Raw genomic sequence first — 19,161 nt, forward strand, 5'->3', positions numbered from 1 at the left:
GAGGATCTGTGGGAAGGAGGAGGTGATGGTGGGGAGCTGGGAGGAGTGGAGGGAAGGAGAGCTGTGGTTGGGATGTATTTGTTTTGTAGGAGAGAAGACTCTATTGTCAATAAAAAAATTAAAAAAGAGCATAAAGTAGGTTTATTATATAATAAAAAATACACTTCATTTTCTCAATTTTTGAGACTATAATTTAATTAGAGCACTTTTCTCTTCCCTTTCCTTCTTCAAAACCATCCTATATGACCCACCCAGCTCTCTTTAATATTCATGGCATCTTTTACACTAGTTGCTATTGCATGCATATTTATATATAATATAAATATATGCTAAAATACTTATTATATATTATATATAAAATGTATAATAACAATTAGTGAAATTGGCAGGTTGGCAAATATATACTGCTATGCTTGAACAGTAGGTTTTTGGGTTACTGCATTTCTTTCAATAACATTACTGAAAGTTGTATGTTAAATAATGTGTTGATACTACTATAAGTTGTTCACAACCAAGCTTTAATATTCTCCATGGATTTTTTATGAGATTAAAAAATGAAATCAATAGGGAAAATGTTTTTTTTTCTAACAAAACCACTAGCATGCCTTCAAGCAGTGCTCTATCTTCTGTTTTCTGATTATAGCACAAGAAAGAATAAATGTGAACCCTGATTTGTTCCAAGTATCATATTTGAACCTCTTTTCACTAGAGCCTTGCTTGCATGTATTAATTAAAACTATGAATATGTTTTATTGTTAGTATCTCTTAGTTTTAACTCTCCACTGACACCAGTTTTAATGCAATATTCACTCCCTTTGGTGACCAAATCAAGAACAAAATCTTAAAATATATGACCCTAGATATGTAGCAACATAAAATGTATGATGCATAACCATTCACTCATTATTGGATTAATTTTTGTATTTATGAATTTGCTTAATTTTAGTGGTTATAGCAGGTAATGCTAACAGAATTAAACACACTGAAATTATAATTATCTGCCTTGACCTCTAACAAGAGGAAAGTTATTTCCTTTTATCTTAATTACTGTTTTTATTAAACACATTTTTTGAGACAGGGTCTCACTTATGTAGCCCTGGATGTTTTGGAACTCCCTATGTAGGATAGGCCAACGTCAGACTCAGAGACAGCCAGTTGCTTCTGCCTTCCAAGTGCTGGGATTATAGAACATGCACCACCAAACCCAGTAACACCTTATTTTAAATGAATTTTTATCTTATAAATATTTTTCCAGGCTTTGCATTTTACATTAAAATTCTAAGTCAATGTCTTTTTAGAAAAGTATTTTGCCACTTTTTTAGTTTTTAAATTAAATGTACTTTTATGCTTGTGTGGAGGAACATGTCATAGGAGTATGTGGAAGTTAGAAAACAACTTGTTAGAGAATTGGTTCTTTCATATCTCCCTAGGATGGTGCAAGTGTCTTTAACCACTAATCCTGAGTTCCTGCATTAGTGTTTTTATGAGGAAAATCTCATTTTTTTTCAAGGCATAAAGAGTTTTTAATAAAAAATGGAAATAAGTGTAATGCCCAATTTGGCTAATGGTTGTTTTCTTCTATCAATATAAGGTTAAGACTGTAAGCCAAACATTTTGCCTTTCACCAGAACATGAGATTGGTTTTGATGTTTTAAACAGTTTCACTTAGATTTTTCAAGTTTCCCTATTGACCAGAAACCACAAGTGGAAGATCTGAAGAATAATACTCTCTTTTCAATTAATGAGGTTCTTCATTGTTTCTAGAATGCCTTTTGAGAGTAAAATGTTGAACCACTAAAAAAATTAATCATAGCCAGGCATGATTGCTCATATCTATTACCCCAACATTTGGGAGGCAGGCACAGGAGGACTGCCACAAACCTGAGGCCAATCAAGGCTACAAAGTGAGATCCTGTCTCAAGAAAGAAAGAAAGAAAGAAAGAAAGGAAGGAAGGAAGGAAGGAAGGAAGGAAGGAAGGAAGAAAGAAAAAAAGAAAGAAAGAAAGAAAGAAAGAGAGAGAAAGAGAGAAAGAGAAAGAAAGAAAGAAAGAAAGAAAGAGAGAGAGAGAGAGAGAGAGAGAGAGAAAGAAAGAAAGAAAGAAAGAAAGAAAGAAAGAAAGAAAGAAAGAAAGAAAGGAAGAAAGAAAGACTAAAAAGTTTATCATGGCAAAGGAACTATTTTGCCTTGTTGATGTACATAGCAAATTTTCTTTAGAAAGTCATGATTAAGGTAAGTTACACAGATAAAGTTTTAGTAATTTATTTATCAATAAATTAATAACTAATCATCTAATTGATGTCAAATATATGCAGAGATATTACATATTGAAAATGCAGCAGTGAGGAGCAAATTGATACCCTATGGCAAATCGCTCAACTTGGCTGTCAATGGAAGTATGCTGGACTTTGAGTCACTAGCATACAACATGAGAATTTTCCCTGTGCTGCAAATCTGTCTAAACAATTGTCTTGCTATATTTGAGGTAATTGGACTGGAGAACTCGATACTACGATGAAGCAGCTGAGAGTGGCCATTGTCATGGTAAATTCTACCAGAGTGGACGCAGGACTAGCCACAGGATTATCATCATGGATTGCTGCAGCCATGAATCATCTGAAGGAATGGGCGGGCATGGGAGCGTTAGCAGGCCTTCTGGTGTTGGTCTCCTTGGTTTGCCTGTGGTATATATGCAAGATTAGAGTCTCACAACAGCGTAATGCAGCCATGACCATTCAGGCCTTTACAGCCATTGAAGCAGGACAGTCTCCCCAAGCATGGTTGGCTACCATAAAAAGCCAAAATGTTATGCTCAGGATGCGAGGCTAAGCACTGCACTCAGGGTCAGCCGCTTTGGACCCAGAGAAGAGCATGTCTGATTGCATGCGGGTTGATGCCCCAAGTCCAAAGGTATCGGACGGGTCTGATGCTCTTTGGGTGGATGACACCTAAATGAACATCAGTACAAAGTCCCAATTTATTTCTAATATCAGAGATCAGACCTCTACTCTTGCCTGATGCGTCCAAAACAAAAAGGGGGAACTGTAGAGAGCTGCATAATGCCGCGCCTTAAAGATGGAGCTGGTTTCCGCCTTCCACCTTCCCGATGGTGAGTGCTCTCTGTCACAAACAACTCCACATTTGGCTAAGGCTGAGGATCTGGCTTGCTTCCATATATGTGGACCTATCTGCATTGCCCACGTGGCATGCTGAGGTTGGCTACTCAGAGGCTATTTAAAGTGGGCTGGCTTTCCCCAGGGTCAGATGATTGTTCGAGGTTCCTGAATAAATTGCATTGAAAAAAAAAAGAAAAGAAAAAGAAAATGCAGCAGTGATCTTTAGTTTATCAAATTTTTCACAGATCTGTTTATAATAGAGGGGGTTACTTAACTATTTGAAATGATGTTGACTTCTAAGGAGAAAGTAAGTCATAATAGTAGTATCATGTATATAAAGAGGACTTTGATTAATTAGATATATTCATATATTATTGTCATAAGATTTTAGTGCTGGGAAGAGATATCATGACCATGGAAACTCACATAAAGAAAAAAACATTTAATTGGGGCTGGCTTACAGTTTTATAAGTTTAGTCCATTACTGTCATGCTAAGCATTGTGATATGCAGGCAGGTATGATGCTGGAGAAGGAGCTGAGGGTTCTATATCTTCATCAGCAGGCATCAGGAGGACAGAATGTCATATTTGGCCTACATGACATATGAGACATCAAACTTCACCCCCAGTGACACCCTTCTTTCAACATGCCACACCTACTCCAACAAAGCCACACCTCCTAATAGTGCCTCTCCCTATGAGCCTATGAGGAACATTTTCTTTCAAACCACCACAATTACATAGGATGAATGATTTCCTGAGCTTATATTATTGTCTCTTAATTTGAATTTACTCAATTTGTAAGTATAACAAAGTTGGCAACTGAGTATGTCTTGTATCACCACCAAATTTAGAAAATCTGATTGTTAAATTATTCCCTTTAACGTTTTCAGAGACTGTTTCCAATTAATTGTTGCAATTTTATGCTTTAGTCTTCCAGTTATATCACTTTATTCTATGACCATCAAAATATATTCATTGTCTGGAGCTCTAATATAGCAAATGCAAATGTAAAATAAATACAAAATTCCCCAATATAGTTATTGTGCACTTCAATTGATGAAAGTGATTCAAGTCTGTTTATTCTGTGGCAAGGACTCCAGCAAGAAAGCTTATTTTAAAAAGGCAAATTGACTTTCTAATTACTTACGATCAGAACAAATCCCCAAAATAACCAGCAAACACAGTGGTGAATTCCTGCAGGACTAAATTATACAGCATACACACTTTGCTGTCAAAGGTTCAGAATATATTGGGCTTTCTAAATATATGCTTCATTCTGTGATCATAACAACTTTGAAAGCTACTTTGTTCTAAATGTAAAGGTTTGTGTGGGGTTAGGTGAGGAAGAGATAAAAAACAGAAAATCTTACCGCTACTCTCTTCAATATTATTAATTAGAAAATAATTATTGCCGACATTTCAAGGATTTTCCGTTTATGTTGTTTTAGCTAACTGAATGAAGAAATTATCAATGAAAAACTATATTTAATTCTGTGGAATCAATTTGATATTTATCATCTGAGAAGTCATTCTCAATGGTAATGTTTTAAATGTACAATTAGAGTATAGTGCATCTAGACACCCTTACAAACAGCTTAAGTCTGTGAAAGTCTTCCAGTTTTTTATGAAGTACTTAAATTGACATAGTCAATTTCTATTTTCTAAAGTCTCCAAACTGGAAAACAATTGTAAAGAGAAGACTGTGCTAGATTGTGACAGGCATCGTGGAACATTTGTGGCTTCCCCAAACAAGGAAATATTCACAACACTTAAGAGTATAAATATGGGCTCCAAGATGGCAGCACCCAGTGTATCTGAGGTGCGGAGGATCCAAAACTTCAAAACGGGTGAGTGGATCGGCTGCTGAAGCAAGAATATCAAAATTTGAGGCTTCCTGCGGTAGAGGGGCCAACCCATGAGCTGGGACAGATTAGATCCACCCCACCACCACCACCCCAATGATGTATCCGGTATCGTGGTATCGAACTGTGGACCCTGCACTTTTTTTTTTTTTTTTTTTTTTTTTTTTTTGGTTTCAAGCTTTTTATTTCTTTATTTTTTTTTCAATGCAGTTTATTCAGGAACCTTGAACAATCATCTGACCCTGGGGAAAGCCAGCCCACAGCTTAAATAGCCTCTGGGTAGCCAACCCCAGCGTGCCATGTGGGCAATGCAGATAGGTCCACATACATGGAAGCAAGCCAGATCCTCAGCCTTAGCCACATGTGGAGTTGTTAGTGACAGAGAGCACTCACCACTTCTGTTTGCCCCAGCATTGCGTGTTTAACCCCAGGTCCAGACACCCTCTGCTCTAGTGGGCAAACAGAGGATCTAACTGGAAACCCTGTGGGCAGCATTGGAATTCATGGGACAGCTGGAGTCAGTAAGACCAGAGTATCTGACACTACCTCCCAAAACTGAGAGTCAAGAACCACGGACATGCTGTGTTTTCCACATAGGCCTGCAAGTGCATGCAGAACCCTAGACCTGCGGACTTTCTGCACTAGCAGCCAGACAGAAGATCCCTCATTCCCAGCTCCCTGTGGACAGCATCAGGATCCTTGAGAGATCCAAAACCCTGTACTGCAGGTCACCCCTTGGAGTTCAGGCAAAGAGCAGAGGTATACAGTGCCTCAATCCAAGATGGTACAGCCCAGGCAAATCTGAGTGACTGTAGCATAAAGTCTGACAGGCCTGTGGGCTACAACTCAGCTCCCATCTGAGACACCCTGTGATTGCCACCCACACTGAGCCATTCAGGGTACCTCCAAATGCATACTGTGCCTACGAACCTCACAAGCATCCCAGCCTATGCTTATGCACCACTCTTCCAGGTACCTGAGCAGCTTGCTCCTGGTCTTCAAGGCATGCTTCCATGCATGCCCCTGCACTTGTGCACACACACCTGTGACCTTTCTTAGTTAGCTGCATCTGAAATACCAACATTCCCAAACCACTGGACCTTTCTCCTCTCCCTGAAGACTACTCCAAACTCCAGAGACAGGCAGACCCACTCTGCAGTACAGTCGCTAGGGACAAAAAAAAAAAAAAAAAAAAAAAACATGGCTACTGGCCACAGGATGACTAAAGGCCAGCATAAAACCACATCCAACAAAAATCAGAACATCATGGATTCACCAGCAACCCTCCCAATCAAAGGATGTTGTAATGCATCAGAAACACAGGAAACTGATATTAAATCTATGCTTATCCAGTTATTAGAGCCACATAAAGAGGAAACAAACAAATCTCTCAAGGAAATACAGGTGAATGCAGACAAACAAATAGAGGCCATCATGGACAGACAGAAATCACATTCAAACAGGTGAAGGAAATAATGCAAGACAAGAAAGCAGAATTAGAATCAATAAAGAAAACACACACTGAGAAATTCCTGGAGATGGAAAATATAGCAAAGAGATTGGAAACCACAGAGGTAAACATCAACAACAGTATACAAGAAATGGAAAGATTTCATGATTTCCTTATTTTTCATTGCTGAGTAATATTCCATTGTGTAAATGTACCACAATTTCTCTATCCATTCCTCCACTGAGGGGCATCTGGGCTGTTTCCAGCTTCTGGCTATTACAAATAAAGCTGCTACAAACATGGTTAAGCAAATGTCCTTATTGTGTACTTGAGCTTCTTTTGGATATATGCCTAGGAATGTTATGGCTGGATCTTGAGGAAGCGCTATTCCTAGTTGTCTGAGAAAGTGCCAGATGGATTTCCAGAGTGGTTGTACAAGTTTACATTCCCACCAGCAGTGGAGAAGGGTTTCCCTTTCTCCACAACTTCTCCAGCATGTGTTGTCACTTGAGTTTTTGATCTTGGCCATTCTGATGGGTGTAAGGTGAAATCTCAGGGTCGTTTTGATTTGCATTTCCCTAATGGCTAATGAAGTTGAACATTTCTTTAAGTGTTTCTCTGCCATTCGATATTCCTCTGCAGATTCTCTGTTTAGGTCTGTACCCCATTTTTAAATTGGATTACTTGATTTTTTGCTGTTTAACTTCTTTAGTTCTTTATATATACTAGATATTAGCCCTCTGTCAGATATAGGGTTGGTGAAGATCTTTTCCCAATCTGTAGGATGTCGTTTTGTTCTGAGGACAGTGTCCTTTGCTTTACAGAAGCTTTTCAGAAATTTGCAGGTAAATGTTAGAATGTGGAAAAGATCATCCTGAGTGAGCTATCCCAGAAGCAGAAAGATGCACAAGGTATATACTCACTCATATAGACATATAATATAGGATAAACCTACTAAAATCTGTACACTTAAAGAAACTAATCAAGAGGGAGGACTCTTGCTAAAATGCTCAATTCCTATCCAGAAAGGCAAAGAGGCTGGACATCAGAAGAAGGAGAAAAGAGGGAACAAGTCAGGAGCCCGACACAGAGGACCTCTGAAAAGCTCTGCCCTGCAAACTATCAATGTAGATGCTGAGATTTATAGGCAACCTATGGACAGAGTGCAGGGAAACTTAGGAAAGAAGTGGGAAACAGTAAGATCTGGAGAGGAGAAGAACTCCACAAGGAGAGGAACAACAGAACCAAAAAATCTGAGCACAGGGGTCATTCCTGAGACTGCTATTTCAACCAAGGACTATGCATGGAGATAACCTAAGACTCCTGCACAGATGTACCCCATGGCAGTTCAGTATCCAAGGGGGTTCCATTGTAATAGGAACAAGGACTGTCTCTGACATGAACTGATTGGCCTGCTCTTTAATTACCTCCCCGTGAGGAGGAAGCAGCATTACCAGGCCACAGAAGAAGACAACACAGGGACTCCTGATGAGACCTAATTGACTGACTAGGATCAGAAGGAAGGAAAAGAAGTCCTCCCCTATCAGTGGACTTGGGGAGGGGCATGCATGCAGAGGGTGGAGGAAGGGAGGGATTGGGACTGGAGAATGGAGGGAACCACGAGGGGGATACAAAGTGAATAAAGTGTAATTAATAAAGAAAAAAAAGAAATGGAGAGAATTTCAGGAGCTGAAGATGCAACTGAAGAACTTGATATATCTCTCAAAAAAGGCATAAAATCAGAAAAGAACCAAACACAAAACATATATGAAATCAAGGACTACATGAAAAGACAAAACTTAAGAATAATAAGAATAGACAAAAAAGAAGATTCCAGGCTCCATGATCTAGAAAAGATTTTCAAGAAAATTATAAAAGAATTTTTTCCAACTTAAAGGAAAAATGTCCTTAAATATAGGAGACTTACAGAACACCAAATAGACTAGACCAGAAAAGAAATTCCTCCTGTCACATAATAATCAAAACACTAAATATACAGAAAAAAGAAAAAATATTAAAAGCAGCAAGGGAAAAAGACCAAGTATCATATAAAGGTAGACCTACCAGAATCACACTGGACTTCTCAACAGAAACTATGAAAGCCAGAAGGGCCTGAGCAGATGTAATGTAGACACTAAGAGATCACAAACGCCAACCCAGAATACTATATCCCAGCAAAACATTCAATCAACATAGATGGAGAAAACAAAATGTTCCATGACACAACTGAGTTTAAAACATATCTACGCAACAACTCAGCCCTACAGAAGATACTAGAAGGAGAATGCCAATCTAATGAAATTAACGGCACCCAAGAAAACACAGGATATAGACAACTTCACAACAACAACAACAAAAATCAAAAGAAAACAGGCCAAAAATAACAACATCACCATCAACTCCACAACAAAAGGAACTAACATCCATTGGTCACTATTATCTGTCACTATTATCTATCAATATCAATGGACTCAACTCTCCAACAAAAAGACACAGACTAACAGTATGGTTGCAGAAACAGGATCTAACATTCTGCTGCATTCAAGAAACACAACTCTGCAACATAGATAGACACTACCTCAGAGAAAAGGGCTAAAAAGGTTTTCCAAGCAAATGAACCCAGAAATCCTGCTGGAGTAGCCATCTTAAAATCTAATAAAATAGATTTTCAACCAAAATTAATTTAAAAAAGAGATGAGAAGGGATACTTTATTCTCATCAAAGGAAAAATTCACTATGAACTTTTTATCACAATTCTGAACATCTATGCCCCAAATACAAGGGCACCAGCATTGGTATATGAAGCATTATTAAAGCTTAAATTACTCATCAGTCCCAACACCTTAATAGTAGAAAGCTTCAACACCCTACTCTCACCAAGGGACAAATCATCCAAACAGAAATTAAATAAAGAAATAATGATACTTACAATGGTCTTAAATCATATACACCTAATAGATGTGTACAAAACTTTTCACCCAAACACAAAAGACTATACCTTCTTCTCAGCACACAGGAAACCTTCTCAAAAATTGACCATGTAGTTGGACACAAAGCAAGCCTCAACAGATACAAGAAGATTGAAATAACCCCTTGTATCCTATCAGATCATCATGGCCTAAAACTAGACCTCAACAACAACAGACATAATGAAAAGCCTACACACACATGGAAACTAAACAAATTCTCTATTCAATGACACCTGGTCAAGGAAAAACAATAAGAAAAAGATTAGAGACTTCCTAAAAATTCAATGACAATGAAGGTACAATTTACCCGGATTTATGAAATACAATGTTAGTACCTTCATAAAGAAATTCAAAACATCTCATACAAGCAACTTGACAGCTCACTTAAAATAACTAAAAAAAAAAAAAAAGAAGAAGAAGAAGAAGAAGAAGCAGACACATACAAGAGGAGTAGACACCTGGAATTAATCAAACTCAGGGATGAAATCAATAAATTAGAAACAAAACAATTCAAAGAATCAATGAAACAAAGAGCAGGTTTTTGAGAAAATCAACAAGATAGAAAAACCCTTAGCCAAACTAACTAAAAGGCAGAGAGACACTATCCAAATCAACAAAATCAGAAAAGAACATGGGGACATAAAGACAGACACTGAGGAAATCCAAAGAATCATTAGACTTTCCTTCAAAAGCATATGAGTCCATTTACCAAAGCTGAATCAAGATCAGGTAACTAAATTAAAGAGTCATATATCCCCTAAGGAAATAGAAGCAGTCATCAAAAGTCTTCCTTTCAAAAAAGCTCAGAGCCACATGGTTTCAAGTGCAAAAATCCAGCAGTCCTTCAAAGAAGAGTTAACTCCATTACTCTTCAAAGTATTTCTCAAAATAGAAACAGAAGGAACATTACCAAACTCATTTTATGAGGCCACAGTAATCTTGATGCCAAAACCTCACAATGATCAAAATTAAAAAGAGAGAGAGAGAACTTCAGACATATCTCACTTATGAACTCACAAACCAAATCCAAGAACACCTTAAAGATATCATCCATTATGAAAAAGTAGTCTTCATCCTAGATATGCAGGGGTAGTTCAATCAATGTAATCCACCATATGAATAAACTGAAGGAAAAAAAAAGGAAACCCCTTGATCATCTACTTTTTTGCATTTGTCAAATAAAGCATTTAACAAAATCCAACACTCGTTCATGTTTTACATTTTGAAAAAATCAGGGATACAAGACACATACCTAAACATAGTAAATGCAATACACAACAAGCCTATAGCCAACATCAAAATCAATGGAGAGAAATTTAAATCAATCCCACTGAAATTGGAGACAAGGCAAAGCTTCCCACTGTCTCCATATCTCTTCAAGATAGTACTTGAAGTCCTAGTTATAGAGTAATAAGAGAACTAAAGGAGATCAAGGGAATACAAATTGGAAAGGAAGAAGTCAAAGTATCACTATTCTCAGATGTTATGTTAGTATACATGAGCAACCCTAAAAATTCTACCAGAGAACTCCTTCAGCTGAGCTGATAAACACCTTAAGCAAAGTGGTTGAATTCAAAATCAACTCAAAAAAAAAAAAAAAATCAGAAGCCCCCGTAGACAAAAGATGAACTGGCTGAAAAAGAATTTAAAAGAACAGAACCCTACAAAGTAGTTACAATTTACATAAAGTACCTTGGTGATATTCTAACCAATCAAGTGAAAGACCTGAATGGGAAAAAAAAAAAAAAAACCTTCAAGTTTCTGAAGAAAGAACTTGAAGATGGAAAGCTCTCCCATATTCATGGATCCATAGGCTTAACATAGTGAAAATGGGCATCCTACCAAAGGCAATCTACAGAGTCAGTGCAATTCAGATTAAAACACCAACACAATTCTTTACAGAATTTGAAAGAACAATTCTCAATTTCATATGAAAAAAAAAGGAAAACAAAATGAAACAAACAAACCAAAAGACAGAATTGCTCAAAGAACACTGTATAATAAAAGTTCTTCTGGAAGGATCTCTATCGCTGATCTCAAACTGTACTATAGAGCAACAGTAATAAAATGGCATAGTACTGGCATAGAAAGAGACTAGTGGATCAATGGAATTGAATAAAAGACCCTGAAACACACCCACAACACTACACATACTTGATTTTTGACAAAGAAGCCAAAACCATACAATGGAAAAAAAAATAACATCTTCAACAAAATGGTGCTGGTCTAACTGTATCTTTCCATGTAGAAAAACAAAAATAGATCCATATTTATCCTCCAGCACAAAAGTAGAGTCCAAGTAAATCAAAGACCTCAACATAAAACCAGATGCAGTAAACCTGTTAGAAGAAAAAGTGGGGAAAAGCCTTGAACTCATTGGCACAGGAGACAATTTCCTGAGCAGAACACCAACAGCACAGGGTCTAATAACAACAATCAATAAATGGGACCTCATGAAACTGAAAAAGCTTCTGTAAAGCAAAGGACATTGTCAACAAAACAAAACGACAGCCTTCAGACTAGGAAAAGATCTTCACCACCCCTATATCTAACAGAGAGCTAATATTCAGAATATATAAAGAATTCAGGAAGTTAAACACCAAATGACCTAGTAATCAAATGAAAAATATTGGAACAGAGCTAAACAGATAATTTTTAATAGAGTAATATCGAATGGAGGAGAAACAAAGAAATGCTCAGTGCCCTTAGTTATTCAGTAAATGCAATTAAAAATGACCCTGAGATTTCACCTTATACCCATAAGAATGGCTAAAATTAAAAACAACACATGCTGTAGAGGATGTGGAGAAAGGGGAACCTTCCTCCATTGCTGGTGGGTATGGAAACTTGTAAAAACACTTTGGAAATCAATCTGGTGCTTTCTCAGAATATTGCGAATAGTACTACCTCAAGATCCAACTATACCACTCCTGGGTATATATCCAAATGTGATCTATAGTTCAACAAGGACATTTGCTCAACCATGCTCATAGGCAGCTTTGTTCCTAATAGCCAGAATCTGGAAATAATCTAAGTGTTACTCAACTGAAGAATGGATACAGAAATTGTGGTACATTTACACAATAAAATACTCAACAATTAGAAACAAAGAAATTATGATATTGTAGGCAAATGGATGACACCAGAAAAGATCATACCTAGTGGGATAACACAGAAGCACAAAGACACACATGTGATATATACTCATTTATAAGTGGGTATTAGACATATAACATAGGATAACATACTAAAATCTATAACCCTAAAGAAGCCAAACAACAAGGAGGACCCTAGGAAAGATACTCAATCCTCTTTCAGAAGGGCAAACACAATTGACATCAGAAGCAGTAACAGGGAACAGGCAGGAACATACTACAGAGGACCTCTGAAAGACTCTACCAATTAGGGTACCAAAGCAGATGCTGAGACTCATAGCTAGACTTTGGGCAGAGTGCAGGGAATCTTATTAAAGAAGAGGGAGTTAGAAAGACTTGGAGGGAACAGGAGCTCCACAAGGAGCTCCAAAAAATATCTGTGCCCAGGAGGGCCTATAGAGACTGATGCGCCAACCAAGCACCATGCATGGAGAGGACCTAGAACCCCTGCTTATATGTAGCCCACAGGCAGGTCAGTCTCCATGTGGGTTCCCTAGTAAGGGGAGCAGGGGATGTCTCTGACAGGGACTCAGTGGCTGTTTAAACACCTTCCCCTGGGGGGCCAGTCTTGCAAGGCCACAGAGGAAGATGATATAGCCAGTCCTGATGAAACCTGATTAACTAAGGTCAGATAGTAAGGCAAGAGGACCTACCCCTTCAGTGCACTAGGGAAGGAAAATAGGGGGAGAAGAAAGAGGGAGGGTAGGACTGGGAGGAGATGAGGAAGAGAACTATCCCCAAGATACAAAGTGAATAAATATTAATAAACATTAAATAAGTAAATAAGTAAAAATATAAATACTTTGATAAGCATAATAGCAAAATCAAGTATTTATCAACAGAAAGACTGAGAGAAAAAAATAAAAAATAGTATATAATGAATATAACCTAGTTGATAAGCATGCCATATGCATTTCCTAATGAATTTTACCCAACCACAGAGTGTACATATCACCTTTTTAAAAGAAAAGAGGGAAGACCAAAAAAATGAATCAACACAAGACTTGGAAACTAGATAGGTGACAGACATAACTATGGAGGCTAAAAAAAAGTGACTTATTTGAAAGGGAAAAGTGCACTCTGTGTGCCAGGTTCTCTAATTCATAGTTTCTTCCTACAATACAAATGCTCACTTCAAGAGAAAACAGCCAGCAAAAACCATTTGATAGTTTCATAGAATACCATTTTAAACATATGAACAATATTTACATTAGGATATTCATGCAGAGTAGTTTAATCTTTTTTTTGAAAGATGCTTTTGTAAAGATCTTTAATGCTGCTATTTTAAAGTTTATATATTTAATTTATTTGATTTTTAAGTAGAAAATAACTCACCACAAATCCTTCATTCAACAAACGTTTAGGTTAACCTTTTATTGTCCCAATGTTTAACTGGCTTTGATATGAAGATGGTACCAGATTAGACACTTATAGAACTATACTGAGTTTCGGGTTATTTCATTTCAACACAGTTCACACTTCTTTAGAATACAGAGATAGCTATTGGCATATTTAAGGATACATAAAATCTAACAAAAATATTATTTTGTGTCTCTGTGATTTGTTTGAATAATAATATTTCTGAGGCCTCTTACTCTTGTTGTCCAATGTGACATCAAGGTCCTTTACATTTTTTTATTCAGAGTAGTTCCTAAAATACATCAAGTCTCCAAAATCTCCACATGACTTCTTTAAATGGTGTATGAAACTGGAAATATATTACTAGGTTTGAGGTGTTAATATCTAGACTAAATTCTTGGCCTTTTAATCATTTTTTTGCCCTCTTCTGGTGAATCATTTCTTTATTGTTATGTATTTTAGTTTTCTCCAAGCCTGTTTTTGATATCTGTTTTAACTTGATTTTACCTGGAAGTAACTGATAGGAAGAAGAGGTAGAAAACATTTCCAGTGTCAATGATGCAGTCCTGGCCTGTATTCTATTGATATTTGATATATAACCTGGCACCAACCATCCATATTTGTGCAATTTTATATTTTAATAACATTTACTTTTTACATTGGAAAGTTCTGCTTTTATTCTTTATGGCATTTCTTTCTTTGGTGTGTTCTGTAAACTTAGTTTATTTGACAAATGAATTTCAATGTTTACCTTTCCTTGGTTGAGTTGAGGCAGATTCCCAACAGTACTAAAACCATATGCAGAATTATGTTGAGGTCGAAGTTCTGTCATACTTCTCTCTTCACTGGCATATAAACATTTAAAAAAAAGCGCAATTCAGTTAGGATAAAGCATTTGCGTAACTAGTTATAAAACAATGTCTCAGTAATGTCTTGAAAATACACAATGAATGTTTCCATTTTATGACTGTACTTAAGCAAAAGAATTGATAAAATTACTATTTGTCAAATTTAATTCATGGTCGAGGTGTGTTAATTCATCTGATTTTATAAAACATTTCATGTTTAAAACTTTCAAGTATATAATAAAGTCAAAAGGAATTTTAGGGTATATCAGTATATCTCCCACATTGATTCAACCATTACTATTTTTGCATATATTAACATCTACACATTTATATATCCATTTTCCTACTAAACCATCAATCCATTTTATTTATTCTGCAATTTAAAGTAAATTTTAGAAAGCAGAAAATTACATAAAGAATAACATTTTCTTATCTGAATATTACAGAAAGCTTGCTAGTTGGGGGTTTTAAATTCAGTTCACAGATAAGAAAACGAAGGCTTAAACAATTTAAGGAAACTCTCCTGAGCTACCTACTTAGAGATTTGTGGGGAAGAGGTGTGAGCCCTACTCAAGTTCAATAATCTTTACATTTTCCGCTCAGCTAAAGAATATTACAGAATAAATTAAGATAAAGGAAGGAGGATAGGATTGGGAGGGAACGAGGGAGGGGGTTACAGCTGGGATACAAAGTGAATAAACTGTAATTAATATAAAAAATAAAATTAATTAAAAAAGAAAAAAATAGTTACTTGTCAATTCACAATTCAGATAATAAAAGAGCTATAAAAAGGAATTCAAACTTAAAACATGTTAAGTGAAAGAAAATAGAGTAGCTTAAATATTTATATGAAATCCCATAAAGGAGCTCAAATCTTGTGAAGACTACTACTATCTTGATAAGGTTTCAGTCTTGTCTATCATTCTAAACATTTAATTATTTCATTTAAATATCAGAATAACAAAGAAACATATGTACATCTACATCTACAGCTACATATACATTCTTTTCTTTCTATAAAAGAGGTTTACTCAAAGTTACCGAGTCAATTAAAGAAAGAAAATTGGAATACATATACATTGATTAAGAACTTTGGAAGAGGGTCTGGGAGTTATGTACTCAGTGGTTAAGAGCACTTAACTGCTGTTCAAAAGGACCCATGTTCATATGTTGGATAGTTCACCAATGTCTATAATTTTAACTCCAGGGTATCAGGTGCCCTTTTCTAGCTACTATGGTTACTTAACCTCACATGGCATACACAGACACACAGACACATAAATAATAATGATAAATCTAACCAAGAACCTTGAGATAGGAACATTATAGAGAATATTTTCAAAGTGAACTGCAAAAGTGTTACTTGTAATTATAATGATTCTTTAGTGTCCCAAGGGGTTTGCAGTTTATATCACCTGATATATGAAGTTGTGCAAATAAATTTCAGTTTACAAAATTAATGTTGATTAACATTTATTATATATGCAATATAAAATGAATATAAATATACATATGTATACAAACATACCATATAGGACTTTAAAGAATTTGAATTAATGGCACAAAGCTTAGAACTTTAAAATAATGAAATGATTTTTTTCTTTTTTAAAATGTATTTACTTTTTTATTAATTACAGTTTATTTATTTTGGATCCCAACTGTAGACCCCTCCCTCATTCAGTCCAAATCCCACCCTTCCCCTCTCTTCTCCACCCATACCCGTCCCCCAGTCCACTGATAAGGGAGGTCCTCCTCCCCTTCCATCTGATCCTAGTCTGTTAGGTCTCCTCAGGAGTGGCTGCATTGTCTTCCTCTGTGGCCTGATAAGGCTGCACTCCCTCCAACCCAGGACCATTCATGGAGGTAACCTAGAACTCCTGCTCAGATGTAGCTCATGGCAGTTCAGTGTCAACGTAGGTTCCCTAGTAATGGGAACAGGGAATGGCTCTGACATGATTTAAGAGTTAAATCTTACTCTTTCTATAAACAAATACCTATGGAAGTTAAAAACCTGATTTTTTTTTCCAAGTTGAAAAACAGTTCTTCTGAATATGAGGCAAACAGTACCGGAACTTAAAGCCTGATTTTGTTGCGAGTTGAAAAACAGTTCTTATGAATATGAGGTAAACAGTACCAACACTCCCCATTTATAACTAATATTTCAAAGTATCCTCATAATGCTTGGAAGGAAGGTAATATTAGCTTGTCATAGAGGAATGAAGGTAAAGTAGATGAAATTTTAATTAACTTATAGAAAATTGATATTACACATTTGTACTTCACCCTCATATTCTAAAGTTCAGAAGCACTGAGAACTATAAAGAATAGAGTTTATTTTACATAAAAAATAAAGGTTATGGAACAAGGCATAGCGGTTTTAACACTGTTTTAGCTAATTGGGTTCCATTAGCATAGCACCACAAACTTGGCTAAGTATCTTTCTATGCCTCAGTGGTCTCAAAAGTATTTTATAGGGCTGTTGAGAAAATTCAATTAATTAATAAGCATGAAACCTTTGTAACTCATCTTGCCATGCATAATAAATACTCAATACCTGATTGCTGCTTTTGGTATCATCCTCATATCTCTAAAGTGAGTAGGCTTGATTATAAACATTTCTATTTTGTAAATGAGAATATTAAAGCCCAAGGAGGTAAAATTAGTTAAATAAGACAAAGTCCCAATTGTAGCCAACACTATTAGATTCATCTTTTGGTTTCTCAGATATTACTGGTGGTATAAGGGAGTTGAATGGACTGGCACAACAGCCTCTGACCCATTGTTCTCACACTACCAGGGCAGAATATGTGGTACACAAACACTCCCTTAGTGGAAAGAAATCAATGAAATGGGACATTTTATTGGTTGCATTTGGTTTTTATCTGGAAAAGGGCTTTGTAGATTTTTCTCTACTGAAATCCTAAACTAAATATGTATACATTGGCAATGTTAATTTGACTTTGAATTACAATATTGATAGATATAAAAGAAAACATAAATTACATGCATGATAAGTGGCATTCATTATTTCTTGATTCATTTGTTGGTCGCATGAAAGATACTACTTTTCTCTGAAATCCTTAGAAATCTTTTACCTGTGATGGTCTCTATTCTTCTTTGACTTCCCTTTACAATAGTGGATAATCTGGATCACCACACCAACGATTAGAGCCAGTGCTATTCCAGGCAATGTTGCTACTAAAATCAGGTCCAGGGTGTTCCAGAGTTGTTCACATTTGTTCCCCATGTACCAGTAGTTTCCCCACTGGCCTCTGTAATTTGGACATCTAGGTAAAGATAAAAGAAATATCTCACACAAGAAGGGAATTATCTCATATGAGTGAGTCAAACATTTCATTGTAGCTCAACCATGAGATATCTCCTTAAGTTCATTCTTCAGAGACTTACAATATCCCATTTTTCTACTTGAGCAAGTGCCCTAAACCTACAACTTTGAACACACTGAGTGACCATACCAAAGCTGCAGGATTTCCTAACCATCAGTTAAGGAAGATGTGGGAGTTAGTACATATGAACAGGGAGAGAAGTAAATGTCTTAAGAATGCTTTCAAAATTATTCACATTTTGCTCACTGCTTCTACCTGTGTTCTACTCTGACTACTCTAGTTCTCACGCTTCTGTAAAACAACCAATCAAACAAACAAACAACAAAAAAAAAAGAGTTCTGCTCAGTCTAAGCTGTCAGTTATATAAGGGCAGGCTATGGGCCTCCAGCCACAGACTAATTCTACCACACCATAAGAAACGCAAGAAGAAACATGAAAAGAGAATAGACTGCCAGAAAACATGTCTGCCCCCATCTTTCCTATGACTCTAGAGTTTTCTTTTTCTTTTTATTTTTTCAGAAAGAAGTAACTAACTTATGAACTACATGTGTTTTTATAAGTCTTGGGATGCAGCCAAATAATGTGAATGTGGTTCCTCTGGAGCATAGACTAAAAACTGGCATGACATACACACACATAGAAATGTGTATGAGAATAATAGAGAAGAATAACAGAGAAAAATAACAGAGAATGTTATTTTTTTCATGCTTCCCTGAGAGTGGCTGTAGGTGAAGTTTGTTAAGGTAGTGTCTTTAGGGAATTCATCACTGTCTTCTGGAGGACTAATACCTAGGAGATTACCCAGTTGTTCAATAAAGGCAGTTAGTAGAGTAAGCTACTTGTTTCCTTTTCCAACATAAAAATAGTACAAAAATTAAATATTCCTGGCATGGTTGACATGAAGAAGCTGATTAGATAGTTTTAACATTTTTAGTACTGATTATCTGTGAGTATTTAAGAAATATATCTGCAAGTTTCAAATTAATAGTCATCTATTTATAAGGATGTGCCTTTTAATATACAATATACTTTCACCCATATAAGGAGGTTTAAG

At 36.3% G+C, this 19,161-nt stretch overlaps 1 protein-coding gene across 1 annotated transcript in view; it reads right to left on the reverse strand.

Moving 5' to 3' along the window:
- The window catches only part of LOC132650056 (uncharacterized), a 103,061-nt gene that overhangs the window by 43,701 nt on the left and 40,199 nt on the right, over positions 1 to 19,161 (reverse strand). The window contains exons 3-4 of the mRNA XM_060374998.1: positions 17,856 to 18,047; positions 14,664 to 14,757 (exon numbers count right to left, since the gene is read on the reverse strand). Coding sequence (XP_060230981.1) covers positions 14,664 to 14,757; positions 17,856 to 18,047 — 286 coding nt within the window. The remainder of the gene's footprint in view (positions 1 to 14,663; positions 14,758 to 17,855; positions 18,048 to 19,161) is intronic.

Source organism: Meriones unguiculatus, chromosome X, assembly GCF_030254825.1.
Source record: "Meriones unguiculatus strain TT.TT164.6M chromosome X, Bangor_MerUng_6.1, whole genome shotgun sequence".
In the NCBI taxonomy this organism is placed as follows: Eukaryota; Metazoa; Chordata; class Mammalia; order Rodentia; family Muridae; genus Meriones; species Meriones unguiculatus.